The sequence below is a fragment of the Natator depressus genome, chromosome 27 (genome assembly GCF_965152275.1).
Source record: "Natator depressus isolate rNatDep1 chromosome 27, rNatDep2.hap1, whole genome shotgun sequence".
Lineage (NCBI taxonomy): Eukaryota > Metazoa > Chordata > Testudines > Cheloniidae > Natator > Natator depressus.
Window position 1 is genome coordinate 13,330,759 of NC_134260.1, and position 26,418 is coordinate 13,357,176.

Here is a 26,418-nt window from a genome sequence, read left to right on the forward strand (position 1 = left end):
TTTTTTTACAATAAAATAGAAAAAAAAATGTACATTTTGTGGTCACATTTGTCTCAAACCCTTTATACGTCTTGTTTGGAAACATTCTCACACCCAATTAAAAATACAGCCTGCCTCTTTTGCATGCTTGGTGTCTCCCATGGAAATGTTACCAGTTTTAGAAATGTCGGCGGGTGCTGCTGTAGCTGGCTTAGAACTAGGCAGATTGGAAGAACCGTCTATCCTTGATGCCTTGTCTCTCTCTCTCTTTTGGTAGTGGTAGAAACTACATTAAGGATCTTTCATCTGACAGGTTGAAGTCCTAACCAGTTAGCCCTCAATTCCGTAGCCAAATATGTGGGACTCACTGTTCAAATGTATGGGAAAAAAACTTAAATGTTTCCAGAGACTGTTTGTATTCTGACTCCAATTTGCTCTGAAAGACATCCGCCAGAACCTGCTTTGGCTCTTTAAAAACTGCCCCTTGGTCTGGGTCAGTGCGTGGTGAGTGTTGAATGGTCTGTTGCCAAATGCTAGTTTAATAAATTCTGTAGGGAACAGTCATTCTGCTTGCTCCTGATTTAATTTTTTGTTCTCTTTACAAATCTTTAAGCAAGTGGGCGGATGAAAAGGCAAAGACCGTGGCTGCTGTTCATAGATAACAGCTGAGCACGGGGTGTACCTCAAGTGCTGGAATACCAAATGCTGGAAGAGATAGATGAACCTATTGTGGAATATGTGGAGAACCACCTCATGTTACATAGGGTGAACAAGTGTGTTAGGTAGATAATGACGCAGGGAATGTGTGGTCAACGTGCCTCTGTTGTCTGCTTCCAGTGAAGGCAAGTGCCACACTTTATCATGGTGGGTGCCAGTCACTTCACCTCCTTGTGTCTCCGTTTCTTTCTGTGTACAACGTGGATGACTAATTCCCTACTACCCCCCACTTAGTCCCAAAGGCCCAGCTACTCAAGGACAGTTGGGAGTCCAGCTTCCTCTCATTTCAGTCAGCACCTAAATACTTTTGAACTCCTACTGAAATCAATGGGCATTTAGGCTCCTACCTACCTCGGAGGAATGGGGCTAAAGTTACCAGCATTTCACGCTAAGGCAGGCCTCCCTCGCTTTCCTTGCTGGAAACTGATACGCAGGACCACGGAAGGAGCGTGAAATGGAGCTACGCGTGGGAAAACGTAGGTGCGTGCGTGGTTGTGCAGGAAAGTGTGTGTGTGAGAGGGGTTGTCGGTGTCCAAAGCATAATGAAACCCTCGGTTGTTCACTTCGCTTGCAGTGGTCTCCTGCAGCAGGGGCGAGCCCCGTAACAGGCCAGCCCCCCGCCCCCGCTGTATTAGTGGGCCAGATCCCAGACCCGGGATCTGATGCTTGTCCTTTCCCGCCGGGGAAGTGGGTCTGATTCTGGAGGGGGCCCCAGGCCAGTCCCGGCCTACCAGTGGGGGGGGGGAGGGGAGCGCCCAGTGGGGCTCTTTGCCCTGCACTGGGGTCTGCGGAGGGAAGGGGCTGCGATCTGCCCCAAGCAGGGCAGTGATGTCATGCCAGCATGACGCCACCGTGCAGCCACAATATGACGTCATAGCCCCGCCCTCCCAGACAGGGATGGGACCGCCCTACGCTCAGTGACTCCCTGAGGGCGGGGCAGGTACCCCAGCTCCCTTGCAAAGCATTCTGGGAGCAGTGGAGCAGGCTGCCCGGAAATAGAATGTTGACCCCCCCTCCCCCAGGGAGGGGCCGGAAGCAGGTGGCCCCGCGGTGCATCCTGGGAGCTGTAGTCCGCTCGCCGTCCCGTCGGTCCCTGCGCGCTCCCCACCCCCGACCCTCCAAGATGGCGGACAGGCGGCGGCAGCGGGCCTCCCAGGACAGCGAGGACGAGTCCGACTCGGCCGCCTCCGACAGCGTCGACTCCCCGGCCGGCGCGGCCCGCTCCGGCTCCCCCGCCTCGCCCCCGAGACCGGCCCGGAGCGCCGCCGGGACCCTGCCGGCCGGGGGCCGGGGCCGCGGGGCCGAGAGCGCGGCCGCGGCCGCCAAGAGCCCGCAGGAGTCCGAGTGTGTGAGTGAGGGGGCTGGGGGGGCAGGGCCGGGGGCGGGGCCCGGTGAGCGGCCTGGGGGCGCCGGTGAGCGTCCGGGGGGGGGCTGGGGCGGTTCCGGGGGGGGGGGCCGCCGGTGAGCGTCCGGGGGGGGGGCTGGGGCGGTTCCGGGGGGGGGGGGCCGCCGGTGAGCGTCCGGGGGGGGGGGCTGGGGCGGTTCCGGGGGGGGGGGCCGCCGGTGAGCGTCCGGGGGGGGGGGCTGGGGCGGTTTCGGGGGGGGCCGCTGGTGAGCGTCGGGGGGGGGGGCTGGGGCGGTTCCGGGGGGGGCCGCCGGTAAGCGTCGGGGGGGGGGCTGGGGCGGTTCCGGGGGGGGCCGCCGGTAAGCGTCGGGGGGGGGGCTGGGGCGGTTCCGGGGGGGGGGCGCCAGTGAGCGTCGGGGGGGGGGCTGGGGCGGTTCCGGGGGGGGGGCGCCAGTGAGCGTCGGGGGGGGCTGGGGCGGTTCCGGGGGGGGGGGCGCCAGTGAGCGTCGGGGGGGGCTGGGGCGGTTCCGGGGGGGGGGGCGCCAGTGAGCGTCGGGGGGGGCTGGGGCGGTTCCGGGGGGAGGGCGCCGGTGAGCGTCGGGGGGGGCTGGGGGGCTGGGGCGGTTCCGGGGGGAGGCCCCCAGTGAGCATCTGGGGGGGGGCTGGGGCGGTTCCGGGGGGGGTGGTGTCCCCAAGAATGTGCTCAAGGCTGGGGCAGGCCATTGGGCTCAAAATGAGCCGGGGCTGCCTGGAGGGGACTGGCCCTGTTCAGCATCTGGGGGGGGGGGTCTGAGTGGCTGGGGGGTGCTCGTCATCTCCGTGGATTGTGAGCTTGGGCCCCCAGAGAGGAAGGGGGCTGGGCGGTGTGGGCTTGTTTCCCTATTGCCAGGGTGTCGCCCATCTGGGTTGGGGACAGGTCTCTTCCCTTGGTGTGTTGAGGCTTGGGTCAGGGGGAGCCAGTGTCCTCTCCCGCTTGGTTCGGGGGGCAGGCGGGGACTTGCTTGTGGAACAAATGGAGCTGACTGAGCCCCATGGGGCAGGTCCGTAAGGGGAGGTGACTGGGGCAAGCATGTGGTGTGAGCGGGTAGCCTGCCTCCTGGCCCTTTTCTTAAAACCGAAGGCAGTTCAAGGGAAGGATGCGAAATACCACCTGGGGCATTTGCAGCCTAAACATAACACCAGCATGGCTTGACCCTGAAAGAGAAACTCATGGTGCTGAAGTGAAATGCTTTGCTGTGGAGCTCAGCAAGGAAGGGTAGATGTCTTTACATTCTGTTGTTTCTGATCATCCGAGATGGTGGTAGTGCTGTGGGGAAGACAGCTTTGTTTTTAAAGTGATACTGAACTTGACAGTATCCTTGTCAAATGGGTGTTTTTTTAATAACTTCCACTTTCAGTTTAAAGTAATCATTCGCAACAAGAAATGTGTGAATAGACAACAAGCTTATGGGCCCAGCATCCTAAAAATCTTGCTAAATTTCCCTCATTCAGAATAGTAGGGCTGAAGTATTTAGAGAGGAATTGATTAGAAACCCTGGATTCCATCTCCTAACCCTTCACCTTATCAAACTGATCTTTGCTGCACAGTAAGATTTAACTTTGTTAGTCTGTGTTCAAAGATCTTATTTCCAACACACACCCCTGCTGTCCTTCCTTCATGCACATGCTACAGAAATGATTTAAACCCTTGATCCAAACAGGCAAAGTAACAATTAAGGGGCAGAATAGTAAACAGTGACCCTCCTTTCACATCCTCATACATTAGAGTAGGGCTGGAACCACTATTGGATTGAAAAATTATGTATCAGTAATCCTTTTTCATTCCAGGACCACATCTTTCCGCATCTCTTTCCACTGTAGCAATAAAGATTGTACAGACACTGTTGCTCAGGTGATTTAGTTCAGGTGGTCTGGGACTGGACTTTTAGATTAATAACTCCATCTGTTGGTCCACAACCCTTTCTCATGAAATTTTACAGCTAGTTAGCAAAGCTTAACGTGATTATCAAGACTGACAGGTCAGCTGATAAGTGTATTGTTTGACCCCAAATAAGACTTCAGAGAAATGTAAAACAAACGGGACTCTTGAAATGGATTCAGTCAGGTAAAATGGTGTTGAGTGAAATTGTGTTAAAATTTAATCTTGTGTTTTCGTAGCTTGTCAGCCATATGGATACCACTGTGTTTACAACTCTCAGTGACTGTATACATCTCAGCTGAAAACACTCTTTCTGCCTTGGCTGTATGCCTTTGGTGGACTTAACAATTCTCTCTCTGGTTTCATGTTTCTGACATGCTCACGGAATTTCTTGTTTGCGTTTGTCATTGTCTTTGCCTCATCAGGAGGCCAGTAGAATAACTCTTGGGGGTTGTATTTGTTCTGTCTTCCTCTTTTTCAGTAGATTTTTGTGAACTCTTTTAGGATATTGCTCTGCCCACCTGTCCAATCTAATTGTTCTTCCTATGCAGTTTATAGACTGGTATTATAGTATCTTGTCATTCCATCAGACCTATTTTGCCACTTTCCTATTCTGTTTTCGGGCATGTTCATTGTTCACCTGTTTTTGCTTTTAGGCTTCTCATTAATATATAGACAGTTTATTTTTGATCATGAACCTATTTTATTAAATTCCTTGGTCTGATACTCTGCTACTTTTCTGGAATTTACCTCTGTGATCTGATCTACTCTTCCAGTTCAGTCTTAATTTCCGCCCTATTCTTTACTGGATACAGCATAACGTTTATATTTCTGACCTCTTTAGCAGATGTGTGTCTGAGCTGAGTGCTCCTCAGCCCATGTAGGCTGGGGGAAAGCCACTAATTTAAATAATCCCCCAGTAACCTTCTGAGCCAGCAGTCTGGTTCCAGTTTTATTAAGGGAGCCCATCATTTCTGTGTAGGCTGCCTCTTCCTCAAAAGATCCATAGTGATTAAAGATTTCAGATTTCAGAGTAACAGCCGTGTTAGTCTGTATTTGCAAAAAGAAAAGGAGTACTTGTGGCACCTTAGAGACTAACAAATTTATTTGAGCATATGCTTCCGTGAGCTACAGCTCACTTCATCGGATGCATGCAGTGGAAAATACAGTGGGGAGATTTATATACAAAGAGAACATGAAACAATGGGTGTTACCATACACACTGTAACCACAGTGATCACTTAAGGTGAGCTATTACCAGCAGGGGAGGGGGGGGGAGGGAACCTTTTGTAGTGATAATCAAGGTGGGCCATTTCCAGCAGTTGACAAGAACTTCGGAGGAACAGTGGGGGGTGCGGGGGGGGGGAATAAACAAGGGGAAATAGTTTTACTTTGTGTAATGACCCATCCGCTCCCAGTCTTTATTCAAGCCTAAATTAATTGTATCCAGTTTGCAAATTAATTCCAATTCAGCAGTCTCTCGTTGGAGTCTGTTTTTGAAGTTTTTTTGTTGAAGACTTGCAACTTTTAGGTCTGTAATCGAGTGACCAAAGAGATTGAAGTGTTCTCCGACTGGTTTTTGAATTCTTGACGTCTGATTTGTGTCCATTTATTCTTTTACGTAGAGACTGTCCAGTTTGGCCAATGTACATGGCAGAGGGGCATTGCTGGCACATGATGGCATCTATCACATTGGTAGATGTGCAGGTGAACGAGCCTCTGATAGTGTGGCTGATGTGATTAGGCCCTATGATGGTGTCCCCTGAATATATATGTGGACAAAGTTGGCAACGGGCTTTGTTGCAACCTATCCTGAAGGACGACCCATCACTCTCACAGATCTTGGGAGACAGGCCAGTCCTTGCTAACAGACGGCCCCCAAACCTGAAGCAAATACTCACCAGCAACCACACACTACACAACAAAACCACTAACCCAGGAACCTATCCTTGCAACAAAGCCCGTTGCCAACTGTGTCCACATATCTATTCAGGGGACACCATCATAGGGCCTAATCACATCAGCCACACTATCAGAGGCTCGTTCACCTGCACATCTACCAATGTGATAGATGCCATCATGTGCCAGCAATGCCCCTCTGCCATGTACATTGGCCAAACTGGACAGTCTCTACGTAAAAGAATAAATGGACACAAATCAGACGTCAAGAATTCAAAAACCAGTCGGAGAACACTTCAATCTCTTTGGTCACTCGATTACAGACCTAAAAGTTGCAATTCTTCAACAAAAAAACTTCAAAAACAGACTCCAATGAGAGACTGCTGAATTGGAATTAATTTGCAAACTGGATACAATTAATTTAGGCTTGAATAAAGACTGGGAGCGGATGGGTCATTACACAAAGTAAAACTATTTCCCCTTGTTTATTCCCCCCGCATCCCCACTGTTCCTCAGGCATTCTTGTCAACTGCTAGAAATGGCCCACCTTGACTATCACTACAGAAGGTCTCTTCGCCCCCCGCCCCCCCACTCTCCTGCTGGTAATAGCTCACCTTAAGTGATCACTCTCCTTACAGTGTGTATAACAGCCATTTTTTCATGTTGTGTGTATATAAATCTCCTCACTGTATTTTCCACTGAATGCATCCAATGAAGTGAGCTGTAGCTCACGAAAGCTTATACTCAGATAAATTTGTTAGTCTCTAAGGTGCCACAAGTACTCCTTTTCTTTTTAGTAATATGTCTGTGTGTGTCTGTCTCTCTCTCAATAGGAAAGTGAAGATGGCATCGAAGGAGATGGTGAGTAATAAGTATCTTTGGTCTGTCCTGCTGGGAGGGAGAAGTGAGATGCCTATTCTGAGGCCACTTTGAAAGGCCAGTTGTCTGTCTGCTTCCCCTGGTACAGTCTGAGTGCCTGTTCTGTTTCCTCTGAAGCATGTAGCGCTGCACTAGATGGAGCATTGGTCCAGCATTGGTTATGCTGTTCAGCTGGGAGATTGAGGGCCAGTTTAATATTAATGCTTAGCATGTCTGTGGCTTGAATGCTTTGTGTGTCTGTACACTGGACTGTTGATGAGTTATGCGCTAAGTGTTACAATTCAAAACTAATTCATGTTTGGAGAAAACACCGTTACTGCGGCATTTATGCCACACTTCTCTTTTCTCTCCTCTAGCTGTTCTTTCGGATTATGAAAGTGCAGAAGACTCCGAGGTGAGTGTATTCTTTATATTGACACCTAGAATAGTCTTCAGAGCTTCTTTTTCATGCATCATCTTAGCACAGAAACCAGCTCATATGCCTTGCTGGGTCCTACTGACCCTGGCTGGAGAGTTTCCCTTTGTCTCAAGAAATGGGATGACAGGCAAGGCTTTGCATCCAGCCTGTGTGGTACTTGAGGCTGGCTGCGTTGCATAAATTGTCAAAGTTAGAAATGGAAAATCCCACTGAGTGATATCAAGTCTGTCCCTCTGGCCAGTGCAGTACTGTAATATATTATCTTAGTAGAGGATACCGAGGGCAGTGGTGGTCAGCACTGGCCATTTTTAAATCCAGGTGGGGTGTTTTTCTAAATGCTCTGCTCTAGGAATTATTTGGGGGTGGGTCTCTGACCTTTGCTGATCAAGTGTTCAGGTCTCAATGGTCCCTTCTGGCCCTGGAATCTGTGAATCTAGCGTTTTGTCTAGCCTGCCTTAAACTGACTGGGTCTCTGGTCCAAGAGCTGCCCTGCCAACAAACAGTACTAGTAGACTTAAAACTAAGGCCTGGCTCCTCTGTGAAAGCAAATGGTACAGATCAGGGGACAGACTTTAAAACGGCAGCAGGAGGTAAAGGAAAGGGGGATTAGAGCTCTTGCTATATCTTGATTAGCTGTAACTCAGACATAAATATTGAACTTGAAAAGCTTATTCTTTGGCTGAAAGAGTAATACAGAGGCTGAGCTGTGTCCAGTAATGTGGCCTGACCATTCACTTCTCACAAAAGAGAACACTTCTTGTCAGTAATTCCCTCTGTTTGTGTCACTGAGGACAGCCGTTTTGTTCAGTAAGGCAGCCATGACAGCAAACTGGCCTAGTGCCCCATGGACGCTTTGTGTATGACAGTAGGACTAGGAGGTTGAAGGATGTTTTGGGAAGTTTGCTAGTGGCCATGACCACCTGCCAGCTGTTCTAGGGTCAAAACACTTCTCCCCTGAGGTGTATGGGGTGCTGCATAGCTCAGTGAAACTTTCTGGGGGAAAAAGAGCTCTCAAAACGATCAGTGGGGGGGCAGAGAAAGGGGCGGGGAGGAAGCTTGCTTAAAAGTATACAGCTGGGCATGCCATTGCTTCAGTGTATCATTCCCTGCAGTGAATGCTCGGGGGCTGCTGCAGGCTCCAAAGCCAGATAAGAATGTGTGGGGGGAAGTGGGCTCTGAAATCATGAGTTCTTCCCCTCTCTCCGTAGTGTGCCCTTTCCGACTCGCTCAGGATAATATTTTCTCTGCAGAGGCCTGTGTTCAAACTGCAGCTAGATCTCTGGAAAATACAGATATTGGGGCTCTAGGGACCCAATAACCATAGCTCCAGAGCAACTGAACTAACCCCCCCTACACCCCATGACTGTAATGTACTGGCCCTGCTATGTGAGTTAAGTACAGCTCTCTTCTCCTGCTGTACCTAAATATAATGCAAAATCTGTGTTTCCGAACGTAAATAAAAGGAGCAGCAATTCACATGTGAAAACGCAGCATTTAAAGGGAAACTAGAGCAGTCGTCGTGTTAATTGTGCAAATGCTATTTTTAGTGTGGATTCCAGTCAGAGCAAGGCTTGCAGTCTCCCGGAGGGTGAAACGAGGTCAGACTTGCTAGCAGAGTGCTTGGAGTCAGCCAACCATGCAGTTCCAGGGAGTTCAGAAACCCAGCAGTGGCTGGGTCCAGTACTTCAGTGGGGGAAAGGAGAGCTGGTCCATGTGAGCAGCAGAGCCTGATGGCATGAGCTGCCCCCCCTTCGTAGTGTCTCTCATGGTGCTGTACAAATGGCTCTGGGGTGTAGAGATCAGAGGCTCTGGTTGCGCTGTGATTTTTCTTCAACATTTACTCTGAATTCTTCTAGACTGTTGGTGGCCTAGGATTGCTCTGTGGTATTTGTGGAGAAAGGAATCAGTCTGGTCTTCCCTTCCTCTGTGTTAAACGGTTGGCCCTCTTTAGCACCGGAAGGAGGTATTGGATAGGGGGCTGGCTGGAGCTGTGGAGATCTAGGCACATAGTCTATAACTCACTGGGGAATCTGCTGCTAACATCATATCATCTTGTCTCAGCAACTGGATGTTTGTTTTCAGGCTGAGGAAGGGGAGTACAGTGAGGAGGAAAGCTCAAAGGTGGAGCTGAAGCAGGAGAGTAACAATGCCAGTGAATCCACAGGAAAAGCAGAGAAAGGGGAAGAGAAACCTGACCCGAAAGGTGCTGTGACTGGCGAGAGACAAAGCGGGGATGGGCAGGTAGATATCTAATGTGTGCTGTGGGATCCCTGGGGTTGAGGCTGGCTGTTCGTAGAAGGGCTGCTGCAGTGTAATGAGTTCTCTGATTTTGATAGGAGAGCACTGAACCAGCTGAGAATAAAGTTGGGAAAAAGGTCCCCAAGCACTTGGATGATGATGAGGATCGGAAGAACCCTGCTTACATACCCCGCAAAGGGCTCTTCTTTGAACATGATCTCCGAGGACAGGCCCAGGAGGAGGAAGTCAGGTAGGTAAAACTCATGAAACTTCCCTGGCTAAAGAGAAGTTGAGTCCTGAGCCAGCACCTAAAACATCACTGCTCTTGGCTTCCGTGTTAAATACTTTGCAGACTGGGAGATTTTCGAAGACTTGTGAGAAGTGGCCATGTGGTGGCCCAGTTGTCCAGTGGTGGTGTTCTGCCAGGCCTGGCTTTGGTTCCACATGCTCCTAAGGCAGCAGGGACTGGTAATGCTACCAAAGCCCGCACTAAGCCTCCTGCTGCTGAACTGTGACCCTTTTGCTGATGTAAAGGAGTGCTAGTGGTGGGTTCCCAAGGAAATCCTGTCTACCTCCCCAAGCTGGCAGGGCAGTGACTCTCTGAGTCCTGAAAGTCTGCGAATGGAGTTGGAGAAGGGGAGGTGTTCCACAGTCTCCCATGCACACCCCTTCCGAGAAATAAGCATCCGTTGTTTGCATTCTGTACTGTCTGGAACGTCCATGCCCATTCCACCCACATATCCTTGGCTTTGCAAAGACCTGTTGGGTCTCTCCATATCCCTGCTCCAGGCCGAAGGGTCGCCAGCGAAAGCTATGGAAAGACGAGGGCCGCTGGGAACATGACAAATTCCGGGAAGATGAGCAAGCCCCCAAAAGCAGGCAGGAGCTGATTGCGCTCTACGGCTATGACATCAGGTCGGCTCACAATCCCGATGACATCAAGCCGAGGAGGATGCGCAAACCACGGTGAGTTGCCAAGGCCTTAGGGAGTCCAATCAGAAGGCCCCTCATGTACTGGGGAGAAAGATCAGCCTTCTTGCAGCCACCAAGATGTTAAGCATCAAACTGGGAAGGACTTGAAGGCGGGGATTGGGCAAAGAAGTAATGGGTGCATGATGTTCTGCTGTATCCGCGTCAGATTGAGACTCAGGTTCCTGGCCTATCTGGGCGTCTGGGTGCTGCTCCTCAGGGAGAGGAATGCCTTGGAATTGTGGGGATTCTGGTATTACTAAGGAGCGGAAGCTTCAGGCTCTGGGGGAAGCCAGCTAGAGGATGGGCAGGTAGAATAGGTTGCCTTGGTGTATTGTCTTTGGGAAAGGATCTTAAGGGGTAATTGCAGCCCTGGTGCTCATAAATACCTCCCAGTGGTGCAACTCAGGGGTTTGTTTCTGATCCTTTGCGTTTCCTCCCCCACCCCTTAAGGTTTGGGAGCCCTCCGCAGCGAGAGCCAAACTGGGCCAACGAGAGGCAAAACAAGCCGCCAAGACACCAGGACTCTGATAGTACTCCGCTGCCGACACGAACCTTCATCAGCCGGCACTCCGCAGGCATGGGTAGGATGCCCCTAGCCAGAAACATTCCAAGGGTGGGTGGCTACAAAGAGAACCGTTCAAGCTACCGAGCTGTGGAAGCAAACAGCCAGCACCTCTCTCGGACAGGTGAGCAGGCTAAACATGAGAGCAGTTACCGGGCGAGGCGTGTTGAACAAGCCCCGGAGAGAGACCCCTCTCCTGAAGCAGAGAGTGCGCATGTTCACAGCAGTCCTGCCAAGAAGGAAGAGATCATTTTGGAAAGCCAGACCCCAAGTACAGACTCTGTACAGCCGCCACCAGATAGACCCATCGAAAAGAAATCCTACTCCCGGGCCAGGAGGACCAGGAATAAAGCTGGCGATGCAGGAAAGCTGGCAGATGAAGTTCCGCCTCCAGAAGGATTGACACCTGTGCCTCCGAAACCAGTGCAGGTCGTGACGCCCCCTCCGCCTGCGAAGGCCGGTAGTTGGGAGACACCAGCAGAATCCAGCATGGATGGACTCGAGCAAGACATGACTCAGTTGAATCTAACCGAGCAGTCCTGGACCCAAGGACAGCCTCCGTTCATACCGCCTCGGGAACTTCGGGGTAAGTGCCATGGGCCATTGGGTTTTCATTGGCTTTCCCCACTGAATGCAACACAACTGCTGTGGCTATAATGGTCTGACAGTTAATCGGAGCTTGAGGAATAGCTTAATTGTCTACGCATAAGTGCCAGAGCACCTAGCTTGCTGGAATTGCAGGCTTTGATCTCAGGGGTAGGTACGTTGAGTTCCATGTGATTTACTCTTGGTTGGAGTAGAACGCTTTAAATCGGATCCTCTCTGCTTTCCATGGTTATGGGTCCCAAGGCCCTTTGCAGAGGAATAAGAATTTACATTGTTGTATTTGACAAGCATTCCCCAACACTCCTTGCTGTTAGGCGGGTTGCTGGCTCTCCTCAATCTCAAAAGCTGCATGTCACTGGTGCCTGTCTGCAGACATCAGTTGGTTTGCTGCTGGTACTAAGTTGCTCAGTTTAATAACAGAAGGATTGTGAAACTGCACATAGACTGAAGGACAGACTGGACAGCATGATGCGGGGAGGATTAATGCACGTAAACACATGTAAACTTCCTGTGGGAGCTGAAGGGCTCTAAATGTGGAGCATCTTTTGAGAGGAACTAGGGAAAGACGTATGGGTCCTTTAGGATATCTGCCCAGTAAAAGCAGCTGTTGTCAATGGGATGGTTGAGTGGATTAAGCAAACAGCGTGTGGAATGTTGAACAATGATGACCCTCTCCCTGGGAGTACTATGTTCCAGTATTAGCTGCCTCCCCGCAGACAGGAGTAGAGATTGATATGGTCCCAAAAAGTGTTTAGAGAGAGCTGGCGAAGGCTCATGTAATGGCAAGAGATTCCCAACCCAACCCTCCAAAAAGAGGGGTTATTTAGCCTGGAGTTCATAGGAAATAAGTGGAGTAATTTGGGGCTGGGGAGAGTATGATAAGAACTGATCATTCCCTCTCTTGCCATGTCTCATGTTGTGAGAACAAGGGGATACTGGATGAAACCGAAGGGCGGTGCGTCTGGGACAAGCAGAAGGAATTTTCCTCCTTTTGTGTACAACGTTCCGTAATTAGCTACGTGTAGCCTGGTACCGCAGACTAAATGGACCAGTGGTCTGATTGGGAATGGGAAATCCTCCGTTCTTGTGCACTGAGCTGGGGTGCTAGACAGTTTCTCCTGCTGCCTGGAGTGGAATCTGGCAGGATTGAAGCAAGGGCACTCATGGCTTGGCTACCCAGGAAAGTTAGACCAATGTAAGCTAAGGTGGGACTTTAAATTGGATACAGTCAAACCTGCATAAGTCATTCTGTGGACACTCTTATGCTGATGAAGGGTGGCCTTTTTTGGGGGAAGGGCTTTAAGCTAAACCAAAAAAATCCATTTGCACTGGAATAAGTGTCCAGTGTCCATATGAGGTTTTATCGCAGAATAATTGTACCAGTACAACTGGTATTACTCCTACCACATGATCAATGAGACTTGTATGTATCTGGATAATTCCTTTCTTTTTAAGGCCACTTTAGTTCTGAATAAAGAGCGTCCACACCAGGGTTTAATGTGGTTTAACTACTCCACTTTCATTCACACCTTGAATTCGGATTAACTTTCCTGAGCATCCCCTTGTAGCAAGCCTTTCCTGCCGCCTCCCATCTCCTGGAGGCGATGGCAGGAGTTACTTTTTAGGAGGAATTTGGGTTGGTGAACAGGTTTTGGGAGGCATTCCACGCACAAACATATATTAACAATGTAACCGGTACCTGTGCATGCCTGATGATTGCCTTGCTCATGCGCACTGTGTTGGAAGTAGCTCTGATCAGTTTCTGACTGTCACAGGGTGACCGGCCCCAGAAAATGAAGCAGATCCAGCTGCCCTATGCCAGACTAGTTGCTCCCAGTTTGGCCAGTTAAGATTTCAGGACAGCATAAGGGGCTATGAAGGATCTGGGAGAATCTGAGAGGGAGCCCCCAAGTAATTCGGGGCACACTGGTTCAGTCAAGAAAAGCAGCCGGTGAGAGTGGGCAGAGCCTGGGGGACTGGAGGTAATAGTAGGGGCCAGAGCCAGGCAGGGCTGAAGGCAGGAAGAGCAGCAGAGAGAGTTGCCTATGAATGTCTAAGCCAGAGAGCTGAAGCTGCGGGCTGACAGCAGAGGGGCCAGGGGCGTGAGGGATGCTCCCTTGGCGAGGCTGATCTCCAGCAGAGAGGCAGTGGGGGTTCCTGCTGGGAGGAGCAGGTTTGTACTCCAGCTGGGGTGGCTGTCCTGGCAGAGGGACAGAGGAGGACTGACATGGAGTCCGGGGGTGGTGGAGGATACTGGAATGTGTTGTGGAATGGCCAAGAGGATGTGATTTTTAAGGACTGCCTGCAGTGGGGGTGATAAATGGATTATTGGAACTTGGGATTTGGACAATTTACACTCTGGTTTTCATAATAAAACGGCTCCAAGGAAGGGCATTATTGAAGCAAGAGAGGCTGAAGTTGGAGTCCTTGGGTTACTTGACAGGGGAAACTGAGGCAGACGCACTTGTGGTGTGGCCTGCCACATGAGGGCACTTGGGTTGGGGGTGGAGGGGGTTAAACCTATGACACGGAGATTGAGATTTTACATGTAGTCAGAGTTCAAGGCCAGAAGGGACCTCCCAGTCTTCTAGTCTGACCTCCTGTCACAGGCCACCCATACCACCGCAGCCGCAGGCTAACCCCAGCCAGCGAGAATGAGATCAAAGTATCCCAGCCCTCAGGAGACTAGATTATTATGTGCCATAGACAGAGAATAGGGGGACTGAGGCCCCTGCAGTGGCTGGGAAATGAGACACCCCCAGATAATCCTGGCAAGTGACCTGCACGCTGCAGAGGAAGGTGAAAATCCCCCTGTCACTGCCCATCTGACCTGGGGGAAATTCCTTCCCAACGCCACACATGGCGATCAGTTAGAGCATGGGAGCAAGAACCAGCCAACCAAGTGCCTGAGAGAGAATGTTCGGTGCCACCTCTGAGCCCTGGCCCACCCCGGCCAGTGCCCATCTCCAGAACAAACTCCAAATACATTCCCTTCCTTGACCCCTGTGTGTGGCCGGCTGGACCCCTGAAGCATGAGCTTTTGGGAACATGAGATGTAAAGAGGAAGTGAGCCCCATGGCTGCTGAGCCCTGACCCCCACCATCACAAGCAACCCTGTCATCCCATCACACTCCTAAATTTGTCCAGCTGTCCCCACAACTCCTGTTGTGGCGTGTGACCTGCTGCTGCTTGAATTTGAAAACGGATGATTAGAAACCCATGATAAGGGCTGTCTTGCTTAGTGAGTTTCAACTGGAGCTATAGGGCTCCACAAAGATGCTTGTTTATGATCTAGGCACAATCCTGGCCCCAGACTCTCCCAGTAGGGTGAGAGCTTTGATCTGAGAGTAGGAATTGAAGCCAAGATGTGTTTAGGAAGAAGCTAGCAGACTTGGTCTGTGTTTCTTGTATAATTTATCCAGGATATTCCATTTCAGGATTCTCCTCTTCATATATACTTTGTAAAGCCACAGAGCCAATCGCGCAATGGTAAAATAATTGTAGAGTCCCTTTGTACTCAGTACTGAAATGTATAAAACCTTAACTTCTCTAATACCTGCTGTAGTTTTAAGGACTTTATCATCATCAAAGCTCCTTATGATATATACATTTTCACTGAAGTTTGCAAGGCATATGTTGTTGTTCTTACTGCAGTAACTCCTCAAACAGTGACATTTTCTGTACTGCATTTCATATAAGTGGGCAGATGACTTCTAGCAACGCCTCTGATGCATAAGATCACTTACTATTGAAGACGAGTGTAAGACTTAGTAACCAGTGTGTCTCTTTTCCTAGGTATTCCTAATCATATGCACATGGGAGCTGGACCACCACCTCCGTTTAACAGGATGGAGGAAATGGTAAAGCTGGGAATCTTGTATGGAGTGTAACTTTTCTTTTTAGTAATTTTAAGTCAAAGTGTTGATTTGGTTCTGTGCTTTAATGGTTTGAACCTGGCTGTGGCACACCAGCATTTCTCCTTTCCTTGTGTAGACACGTTTACCATTTTGTTTTTTTAAGCTGAATGTAGATTTCCAGGTAGGTTGGGTGGGTAATGCTGGATAGAGCAGTGACAAATTCCTCTTTGTAACTCTCTGTGGCTCACAGAAGCCTTTGAACTCTTTCAGGGAGTACAGGGGGGCCGTGCAAAACGTTACTCATCCCAGCGTCAGCGGCCACCAGTTCCAGAGCCTGCTCCCCCCATGCACATCAGCATCATGGAAGGGCACTATTATGATCCACGTGAGTGACCTCTGCAGCTCCAGTTCCTCTTCACTCAGTTCTTTAGCACACTCAGAAATGAGCTTTCAGTGGGGGGGATGGGTGGGGTTCCCGGCTACTTAAGAAGCTGCTCCATCAGTGGGAAGGGATATGTGGTGTTTTCGTACAGACATAAAACCAAGTTAATTATTGGGAGCTTTTCATGAGTACTTGAAGAGATCCTTCCTCTTGAATGGGACATGGTCAACTAGTTATAGATCCAATATAGAGATGGTTACAATTTCAAAGCTTAATATGAAATGATTTCCTGAAATCTTTCTTAAAGTCCATGACAAGAGTTTTCTGGATTTAATCTCTGCCCTAGTTTGTAAAGCACCTACCGACATTACCTTCATCATTGTGTGGTCGTCTGCAGCCTTGGAAACTCAGCCATTGTTCTAGATCATGAGAAGTGGAAATTGAAACATGGTAGAAATCATTTCATTGGCATTTTATGAGGGAGAGATTGGGGAGTAAATGAGATGTTGAAAATCAGTCTAGAAGTTCAAAACATTAAAGGAGGAAGCTACGTAAGTGGTGTGTGTTCCATTACAGATAGGAGATAGCTGGGAGCTCTCCCTCTGTTGGGATCCTATTGGGCATGTGATCCCATTGCTGGATGGCATATGCAGTTGGCAGTGTTTCTAATACAACAGCTCTCAAATGCTGTGGCTCTCTTTGGCTTCTGTAATCAACATGACTCTCATTACAGCAGAATAAGCTAAATAACTTTTGTTTCCTCGCAAACCGTTTTCTCTTGCAGTACAATTCCAGGGACCAATCTACACACACAGCGAGAATCCTGCCCCGTTGCCACCCCAGGGTATGATTGTACAGCCAGAAATGCACCTCCCACATCCAGGTGAGCCACCGTCTCTCACCTCCCTGCCCTCACCAGCAAACTTGCTAACCTTGCATTTGAGGAAGGTCCTGTCTGAGCACTGGCCTGGGAATCAAGAACTCCTGAGTTGTAATCCAGCTCTGATGTAGACTCCCTCTGGCCTGGGCCCAGGCATTTAACTTCTGTTTCCCCATCTGTAAAATGAGGCATATTCACCTACCAGCTCATGGCTAAACCAGTGGGCATCTGCATTGCATTTTGAAAATGGAAAGCGCAATGTGAACGTTGCTGATCTGTTTAAGTCTAAAATCGAAGGCCCTTCAATTTCATAGCCATTTACGGTAGCATCTCTGAATATTAAGATGAAGGTTGACAAAGGTGTGTATCCATTTCTTAAGCATTAGATCATAGAGTATCAGGGTTGGAAGGGACCTTGAAGTCATCTAGTCCGACCCCCTGCTCAAAGCAGGACCAATCCCTAATTTTTGCCCCAATCCCTAAATGGCCCCCTCATGGATTGAACTCACAACCATGGGTTTAGCAGGCCAATGCTCAAACCACTGAGCTATCCCTCCCCCATGCTCTCTCCCATGGTGCTGCCATGAATAAGTGATGTGATCTTTGTTAAATGTCATATATGTCCATGTAAATATGTTTTGTTAACTGCTGCATCTCCTTTGCTTATGGGCAGTGCAGGTCCAAGACCTCTTGAGGGTGTCTTGGAAACTTCTGGGTAGAACACTGCTGGTTTTGTGCAGAATAGTTGGCTAAGTCTCATCCCCGTTTTAACGGAAAGCTTGAAGCAGCCCATCCCCCTCCTCCTCCTGGATGGGAAATGCTTCGCTGCTTCTCTGACCCAGCAGCAATTAGATGTGAAGGATCCCAGAAATCAGGGAGACAGCAGGTCTCTTCGACGTGCCCAAAGGCTAATGCGGGATTGTTTCCCCCATAGTAAGTAACTTACTGGTACACTGTCCAGTCCGTTTTAATATGATCCATATGTTAGGAGACTCACCACTTTCTTGGGAAACTGGAGGCCGCTGTCAGCGTTCTGCTATTTGTGTGTGAACTTTCCTGTCTTTGAACAGTGCAGGAGTTAGTCTGTCATGGTCGCGAGCCAAGCAGTCTTTCACAAAGTGCTCTCGCTCCATAAGCGCCCTCCTTATTAAGATAGCGAAGGTCAGAGCAAGGCTAACCCAGAGATGCTAAGTCACTTTGGCAACCAAACAATCCCAGCCTTCTCCGAGGATGCGTTGGTTTCAGAGGTGACATTCCATATGGATTTATTTTGTTTCACTTCCTAGGTTTACATCCACACCAGACACCAGCACCTTTGGCTAACCCTGGCTTATATCCTCCACCAGTCTCCATGCCTCCTGGGCAACCGCCCCCACAGCAGCTGCTCGCACCCACCTATTTCTCCCCTCCCGGAGTCATGAATTTTGGGAATCCCAGTTACCCCTATCCTCCAGGAGCACTCCCACCTCCACCACCTCCCCATCTGTATCCCAGCACACAGGTGAGCTGGCTACAGCACGCTTCGGTTGTCTTGAGCAGCAGTTTTTTAAGCATGGAGCTATGGAATCCTATCCTGGTTGGGTCCATATGTTGTAAGGCCTTTGAGACAGCCTGGGGTAGCAGCTGGTCTCCCTGCCATGTGGGGTTGCTCCCTAGAGGAGGCAACACACTAGGTTATTAAAGCAGACTTTTAAGACTAAATCTTAGTAAAGAGCATGAATGAGGAAAACATCTTGCTTCCTACTCAATTTGGGGAAGAGAAGGAGCCTGATCTGACCTGCCTGGTTCACCCACACTGGGACCGCAATTTGAGTTTTAGTCGTAAACTCCCTGATGGCATGTGGTGGTTGTATCATTTGGGCCAAGAATTTAAATTCTCTACCAGGGCAAGAGAACCAGGAAATTGAAGCTGCCTAGAAGTACATTAACTTGATGGGTCTGTTCATGGTCCAAGCTAAGCCAGGCACAGAGAATTACAGGATTCTCTGTTAGAGCCTACTTCCTTTTGCTTGTTAAACGAAGACAGCAGGCTGGACACGGTCTGGTGTTTGTGATCTCAGCAATGTGGTAGCCCAAAGGCCACTTTTGGGCCAGGAAAAACCTCTGTGACATCACAGTTCCAAAGGTTTGGGAAAGGTTCTTGTGTGAATTGCTGGAAGCCGGATGGGGGCTTTCTCTTAACTGCCAGGCCTGTACGTCCACTGGCTCAAGTCCTGTAGCCATATAGTGTTTGTCTCGAGGTCTTGACTTTCTGGGGGCGTGTGAGCTTTTCCAGGGCATCCTGCTAATGATGGGAGTTGTGGCAGGTCAGAACCTCCTATCGCTGAGGCTGCCTTGCACATGGCACACGGGTGACACTCAGTGGCAAGACAAAAGAGGTGCAGTTTCTTAACCTGCGTAAAGAGTGTTGACCTTTCCCTTCTCTGCTGGCCTAGCTGAAGAGAGAAAGTTTGATCTGGAGTAAGCACAGGACCCCAGGGCTCCTGGACATGGTCTGGGTATGATGGGGAATTATCAGCTACCTTGAGCACAGACCAGTTGTTGTTTTAAAGTGGAAACATTATATGACCTATGGAAAAACCATGCAGGGCATAATGACCCCATCTGACCTTACCATCTAGGAATCCAACCAGCTTAGCTGTAGACTGACCCAGTCAGACAACTAACCCTGGCAGCAAGGCCTCTGCCAGTGATCCCGGACTGCCTGGGCAAGCTGTCTGGAGTGGAGTGTGCTCCTCTAGCTCACTCCTTTTTCAGGTGTTTGCAGACAAAGCTTGACAACTGCATTCCGCAGCGCACCGTGAACCCTAACCGGCTGCGCTCCCAGGGCAGCTCTGCTCCCTTCTGGCTTTAGAGAGTGCGGTTTTTAAAGCTGTTTTACCCTCTAAAGAAAGCCAGGCCGAAGCCTGCGGACGCCTGGGCAGCTGCACCCCGCGTCCTGTCCCGTGTCAGGAAGAACTGACCCTTTCCGTTCTTTGGGGGATGCAGGCCCAGGCCCAGGTGTATGGAGGGGTCACTTACTACAACACTGTCCAGCAGCAAGTACAGCCGAAACCTTCTCCTCCACGAAGAACATCCCAGCCCGTGACTATCAAGCCGCCGCCTCCCGAGGTACTGACCCCTGTGCCGTGTGCTGCTGTGGGAGACCCTGTGGGAGCCGTTTTCCCAGTGGCCTGCAATGTCTCTCTCTCCCCCCCTCCCTCTCCTCCCTCAAGAAATGTGTTGTTTTCAAGAAAATCTTCAACTGTCTAACCTTTTGACGTGTCCCAAACTCCAGCTTCTCGTTGCAGGTTGTAAGCAGGGCTCCAGTTAATTTGAGTTTCTAAATACTTTAAATCTAAACCCACGTACAAAGTAAGTCCCAAGTTGACTCTTGGTTTCCTTTTTGTTTAGCGAAAAAGATACTTAAAATCCAGTTCTCACTTAGGAAATTTTGATTTCTTGAGAAAAATAAATGCTGACCCCTTGACCGTGTAGAGGCTTAAGGGTCAGGTTTAAAGTCTGTACAGAGACGATGAGAATCAGTTCTCTGCTGAGTACCATTTACCCTCTCCAGCGCTACGCACTTGTGTGTGTTTTGGTGTCCTTATAAATGTCATCCAGTGCACCGTAAGAGTTTAGTGAGCCTCAGTCACAGCATGTGCAGAACCACAGGGTCTCTTTCCCTGCGTCAGGAGAAGAGGCAGAGGCCTGGGATCGATTCCTGGCTCTGCCACAACTCACTATGTGACCTTGGGCCTTAGTTTCTCCCATCCATAAAATGGGAAGAATGTGCACCTTTGTTCAGTGCTTTGAGATCCTCTGATAACAGGTGCTTCCGAGATGCCTGGCTTTAACCAGTAACAGTAAGGAAATCTCGGGTCCCAACTCCTCACTGGCCTATTTAACTTAGCCACTGTGCAGACAGAGTTTGCCTTGAAGCGAGATCCTGGAGGTTGAATCTGATGGCGCAGCCGAGACAAAGGGCGGTGGGAGGATGATGGCTGCTTTCTAGTGCCCTGGTGTGGGGAACATTTGGCCCACCTAGGTGATAGAAGTGACCCTGTGCTGAGAGCTTGTGAATGGTGTGGAGAGCGTGCTAACCTTGTGGCTTGCATCCTCCCCTCTAGGACAGCACAAGTGAAAAATCGAAGGAAAGGAGCAATACGTAGGGACACCCACCTCAGAAGTTCCAGCCCCGGAATCGGCACCGCCAGCAAGCAGGAAGCTCTGACTCAAGAGACGTCCCCTTCGCCGTGCTTAGGTGAGGCCAGCGGGCCCCCACCTGCAGCGCCCTGCCGCATCAGTATTGTGCCCAGGGCCGGGCACTCTTCCCTCTTAGGTGTTTAGTGGGGCTCTCCTGCAAACCGCCTCTCTCCCCGCTGCCCCCATTCACTGGGTCATGGAGGGCGTTGAAATACTGAACACAAGGGTCGCTCCTTAGTTACAAGTTCTTGTGATTCCCCTTCCCCCGTTATTAAATGTTTGACCTTTTCCCATCGTAGCATATTGAATGAAGCTGGCTTGGTTCTGTCCTGGTTTTTTGTTTTAAAAATGAACTGGCCCTTTCTGTTAAGCTGGCTATAGGAATCTCTGTTGGTCAGATAGCCAGGAATGTAACCACCTCCCCAAGGAAATATCTGATGTTACTTTGTTTCTTCAACTCTGAAATTAGCAAGTTTATTTCTGACATTGTTTAAGCTTAGATGTCTGGGAAAGGGCCGCTGAGTGTTAGCAGTCTGACAGGAACACGCTGGCCGTTGTCACCACTTAATTTAGAAGCTCCTCCTCTTTCTTTCTGGAGTGAGCCCTGCTGGTAACTGTGTTGTGGGAAGTTTTTGTTGTCCAAGTGTGTGCAAACTCTCAACCTGAAACAGACTGGAAGCAGCATGCGCCGAGGGGGGGCAAAGTCCAGTCTCGGCTGCCCCACCAGTGCATGCTGCATCCAGCAAAGGCAGAGTTCCTGCTGCCTTGGGACTCTCCACTAAATGGGACCCAAAGAGGAGCATGCAGCTTTCCAGGCATGCCCTTGGCTTTCTGAAGAGCTGTCCTCTTGCTTGCAGGCTGCTTTTCCTTCAGCCTTGTTCTTGGGCAAACCGGCTCGGCAGGATAAGCCTGTGTACAGTTTGTACCCAGCACTTGGGTGTTGCTTCTGTGTAAATGGAAGGTGATGCAACCAGCCTTAACAGATCCACTTCCAAGGACAGGGGCTGCTCGGTCTGATCCCCAAGGAGGAACACTTGCTGTGCACATACCATAAATAGGTTCCTCTCCCATTAGCTCTGAAATAGCCTTGATCCCTGTTTTAGGAGTCCGAAGCCTGGCCCTGCAGCACTGTGGTTGATGGAGCAGCCTGGCTTGCCCATGCTGCAGCGATCTGCGGTCGCATCTCTGCAGCATAGATCCTGCAGGGACCGCTGCACCGCTCCCAGCTACACTCAAACTTGGCTTTGGCCTCTCAGCTGTTTGCAAATTGCGTTAGGGGAACTTGGCACAAAGGTTGCTAATTCAGCCCTGGACACGTTGGGGCAGCGCGCATCTGAGTCCTTCAGCGAGTTACTATAAAGCAAGCGGTGTCTTGGCCTGTGAATTCCCAGCCACGGGGAGAGGGAGGAAGAGCCCCCACCTGCCTGTTTCGGGTTGAGAGCGTTTCACGCAGATGTGGCTTTCGAATGGAAGTACTTTTTTGTTGGTGTTTGTAATTTAACAACCTTTTGTACTTAGTTGAAATTAACTCAAATGGCATTTTAAAACAAATCCTTTACATGTTAAATGTAAACTGTTTCTCTGCCTTACGGCTGAAATGTATCATTTAACATATCGGTCGCGGGACTGATGTTCTAGTCCTAACAACACTGTGATGGCTTTTTTGTTTTGTTTTTGTTCCTGTTCTTTTGGAGTGCGCACTTGTAACCAACATTGTAATGACTTGGTGGAGATGACAATACATCTTAGAAAGTAACTGATGCTCTGGGTCTCTCTTTCGTGCTGCAAGGTGGTCTCAGCAATAGCTTGCCACGAGACCTGGTATTGAGCTATCCTCTGGAAGGGCGGATGTCCCCTCTGCCATACAACTTCAGAAATGCTTGGAAAACAAGGGTATTAGAACCACCCTGATTTCCGCCTCCCCAAGCTTCTAGCACTGTTGGAAAATCAAATCCCTTTCTTACCACTTGGTGAAGCTCCCCACATGCTCCTCTCCGTGCTGACTAAGTGCCATTTTTAATCATGCAGTCACTGCCCTCTCCCTCCCGAAGTTGAGCCCTCGTCCCCTCAGCTCCCTGCTTGAACGATCAGCAGAACAAAGTGTAGCTTCCCGCTGTGGTTTGTGTGTTACATCCAGGGGGCTACAAAACAAGACTCTTCAGAGTGTGCCGGAACTGCGGCTGCCTGGGTGGCGCTGAGCACGCAGCTTGCACAGCGCTCAGCAGGAGTGTAACGACCCTGCATCCAGCGCCGTGCTTCCGCAGAGCACTGCAGGGCTGTCTGTGTCTGGCACGCCGGTGGGGCCGGGCTTCCGCTGGTGCCTGGGATAGGTTATGAAAGAATCCGTACCACGGAGGCAGCTTGCCCTGGGCTGTTCGGTTGGGCCCACGTGAGAGGCACTGAGGTTCCCTTTGGGCTCAGCGTAGGAGGAGTGGGTGAGATGCTGGAGGTGGGCAGAGCTGAGAGAGGCAGATGGGGTGGGCAGCTTTTAAACCTCTTTGTGGAATATATTATTGGGTCTGGTGCAGAGGTTCCCAAACGCTGTTCTGTGGGGAGCAACTGGGTCACATGGCGTGGGCTCTCCTTTTCCACGGCGGCGATTGCTGGAGCTCTGGTGGAACAATCTGCAGGCCGGGGCGGGCTGGGGCAGGGCAGGTGTCCCTAACTCGCCCCTTGAGCAAGACACTCAACCTCCGTCGAGCCTCGAGGGCAATGGCCTGTGTTAAGCATGAGTTGAGAACCCTTCTTTGTGTGCTAGCAGCTGGCCAACAGAGGGCAGCAGGGGCAAGCAGAGAATTTTGTAGCCCTTTCAAAGAGAACTTAACGGCCACGCTGGGTCAGACCAAGAGTCTCTCTACCCCAGCATCCTGTCTTCAGATGTCGTCTTTAATCTCTCCTCCTATGGATGCTGTTCCAGACCCCTGATCATTTTTGTTGCCCTTCTCTGCACCTTTTCCGATTCTAATATCTCTTTTTTGAGATGGGACAACCAGAACTGCCTGCAGTGTTCAGGATGTGGGCGTACCATGGATATATATAGTGGCATTCTGAAGTTTTCGGTCTTATCGATCCCTTTTCTAATGGTTCCTAACATTCAGTTCACTTTTTTGACTGCCACTGCACGCTGAGCAGATGTTTTCGGGGAACGGTCCATGGCAACTCCCAAGATCTCTCTTGAGCGGTAACTACTAATTTAGACCCCATTGTTTTGTATATGTAGTTGGGGTTACTTTTTCCAACATCCGTGGTTAAGAACGAGGGAATTCAAACTGCAAGGAAGGGCTACTCAAATGATCAGGGGAATGGAGAACCTACCATACGAATCTGCCCGTTTTCTCCCCCAGTTTAGTGAGATCCTTTGGTAGCTCTTCGCAGCCAGCTTTGGACTTAGCAACCATGAGTCATTTTGTATCATCTGCAGATTTTGCCACCTCACTGTTCACCTGCTTTCCCAAATCGTTAAGGAATATGTTGACCAGCACAGGCCCCACTACAGCTCCGTGGAGGACCCCGATGATTACTGCATTTTCTGCCTTTGTCGCCTCTCTAATCTCCCTGAGCATTTCACAGTCCCTGGCACCATCCTGATCTGGTGGTCGGTAGGATATTCCTTCTGCTCCACTCTTTTGATTCAAGCCTGGAATCTCTAGCCATCGAGCTCCTATGGTGCAGTTAGATTCATTAAAGGTTTTTCCCTTATTTGACTGGATGTTTTCTCTAGTGTATGGTGCCGCTCCCCCACGACCATGGCCTACTCTGTCATTCCTGCTTATTTTATACCCTGGTATTACCACGTCCCATTGATTATCCTCATTCCACCAGGTTACCACTATGTCTGTTACAGCCATACCCTCATTTAATGCCCCGCGCTCTAGTTCACCCCTCGTAGTCTCTGGATTTCTAACACTTGTACATGTTGCCAATATTCTGTTGCTTGCCCTCCTGTGTGATGTTTAACTGGAACGCTACAATGGTCTGTTCCTCACTGACTCCTGCCTGCTCTTACCAGCTGCTTTCCAGGTCTCTGTTCCGATTTGCAGCTGACGAGAAACGGTTCCCTAGCCGGTCAGTGCCCCTGTGTGGCTATTCAGCTGCCTCCTGGACACGGTCACTGAAGCGCCGCCAGGAGCTATTTTAGTTCTTACCTACAACTTGCTTTCATGAAAGGGTTGTTTCCTTGGCGGATAAAATCCATGGGCCCTGCTGCATGGGAGGAACTTGGGGGTGTGCCCGACAGACCAGAGCGGCTGCTGTGGCCAATGCAGATGCCACCGTCGATGGTAGCCAAACCACTTACACTGCCCGGCTTGTTGGAAGGCTGCTGCTGGTAGCCAGCTGTTGAGGCAGTTGGAGGTCCTTGCAAAGCAAGTGAGGAGCTGGGTGCTGGCAATGAGTGCTGATCTCTGCACCCTGGCACTGCCTCACGGGTGCAGGGTGCAGCCAGCCTGGGGTGTGGGGTTCCCTGTCCTTCGCCCCGCCTTCGGAAAGGCCCCTGTTGAAATGCTGCCCAAGGCAGCGATGAGCAGACCCGGAGCCGTGCTGCTGCAGAGCGCCAGTAAACGTGCCGGGTGGCCCTGTCGCTGGAACGGGGGCTTGGCACGCACCCTGGGAGCCGGGAGGGTGCAGAGCAGGCAGGCCGCCCCTCCCAGGAGCATTCTGGGCAGGCCTTGCCCTTTCAGAGGAGCTGAGGGGGTCTTCGCTGCAGGTGTAGAATGAACCCAGGACTCCTTACACTCTAACCACTAGCCTCCGTGCCCCTCCCACAGCAAGAGCTACAAACTCTCCGTTCATTTCCTGCCCCCTCCCCTAAGCCAGGCCTAGCTAGCACAGCCCTTTGCTATGGCCCGTCTCACCTGCACCCCAGCTGCAAGGAAGGGATGGTGACCCAAGACAGACCAGTCGGGCTGGGCCAAGGCTTGCTGGGGAGAGCAGGGACACCAGCACGTGTTCTCGGATCACATTGAAACCTTCGCATTTTGTTTCTCTAGCACCTGTGGTCCAAAGCTTTCCTGGCACTGACGCTTGCGAGCCAGCTGTGGCGAGGGGAAGTGACTTGCCCAGGAGTCCTGGCCACTCGACCCTGCTGCTCATGGGGCTGGGATCTTGCTTTGGCTTGTGGGGCCGACAGCCGGTAAACCGGGTGAAACTGCCCCTTCCCTGCAGGCAGCTGGGCGTGAGTGGGCCGAGCTGCTTACTGGCTGTGACCTCCCGGCTGGGGCCAGTCCCATGCGGCAGAGCCCTGCTGCGTGCACAAGTGGCTCCGAGCTCGATACTGCAGAGGGCGATGTGGGAAACCTGCTGGAGCGCGGCTCTTTGATGATTCAGCCAACAGCTTCCCCTGGGGACCGCTGCGCCTCCCCGAGTGAAACTGGTCTTGCAGGGCACCTCTGTGAGGGGCGTCAGGGTAGCAGCCAGGGGCCTTGGGTGAGGCTGCACAGGCAGCCCCTTCCCCAGAGAGCTTACAGCCTAAATACATGAGGGGCAAGAGGGGAAACTGAGGCAGAGAGGGGTGAAGGTCAGTGGCAAAACTGGAATTAGACTCGGTGGGGAGTGGGGTCTGGTGGTCAGAGCAGGACTCAAC

The 26,418-nt window shown here is 50.7% G+C and overlaps 1 protein-coding gene across 3 annotated transcripts; it reads left to right on the plus strand.

The window, feature by feature from the left end:
* Positions 1–1,819: 1,819 nt before the first annotated feature.
* Positions 1,820–22,232, plus strand: CASC3 (CASC3 exon junction complex subunit). 3 transcript variants are annotated; one of them, XM_074941009.1, is made up of 14 exons: positions 1,820–2,044; positions 6,692–6,719; positions 7,094–7,131; positions 9,238–9,396; positions 9,492–9,643; positions 10,183–10,359; positions 10,816–11,513; positions 15,329–15,393; positions 15,661–15,775; positions 16,557–16,655; positions 17,939–18,153; positions 19,641–19,763; positions 19,930–20,006; positions 20,762–22,232. In XM_074941009.1, exons 1-13 carry the CDS (start codon positions 1,820–1,822, stop codon positions 19,963–19,965), a joined length of 2,130 nt encoding a protein of 709 aa, XP_074797110.1. In that variant the 3' UTR covers positions 19,966–20,006; positions 20,762–22,232. The 3 variants fall into 3 exon arrangements, with proteins under 3 accessions (XP_074797110.1, XP_074797111.1, XP_074797109.1); XM_074941010.1 differs by having other exon boundaries at positions 19,943–20,006; XM_074941008.1 differs by lacking the exon at positions 19,930–20,006.
* The last annotated feature ends 4,186 nt before the right edge of the window (positions 22,233–26,418 follow it).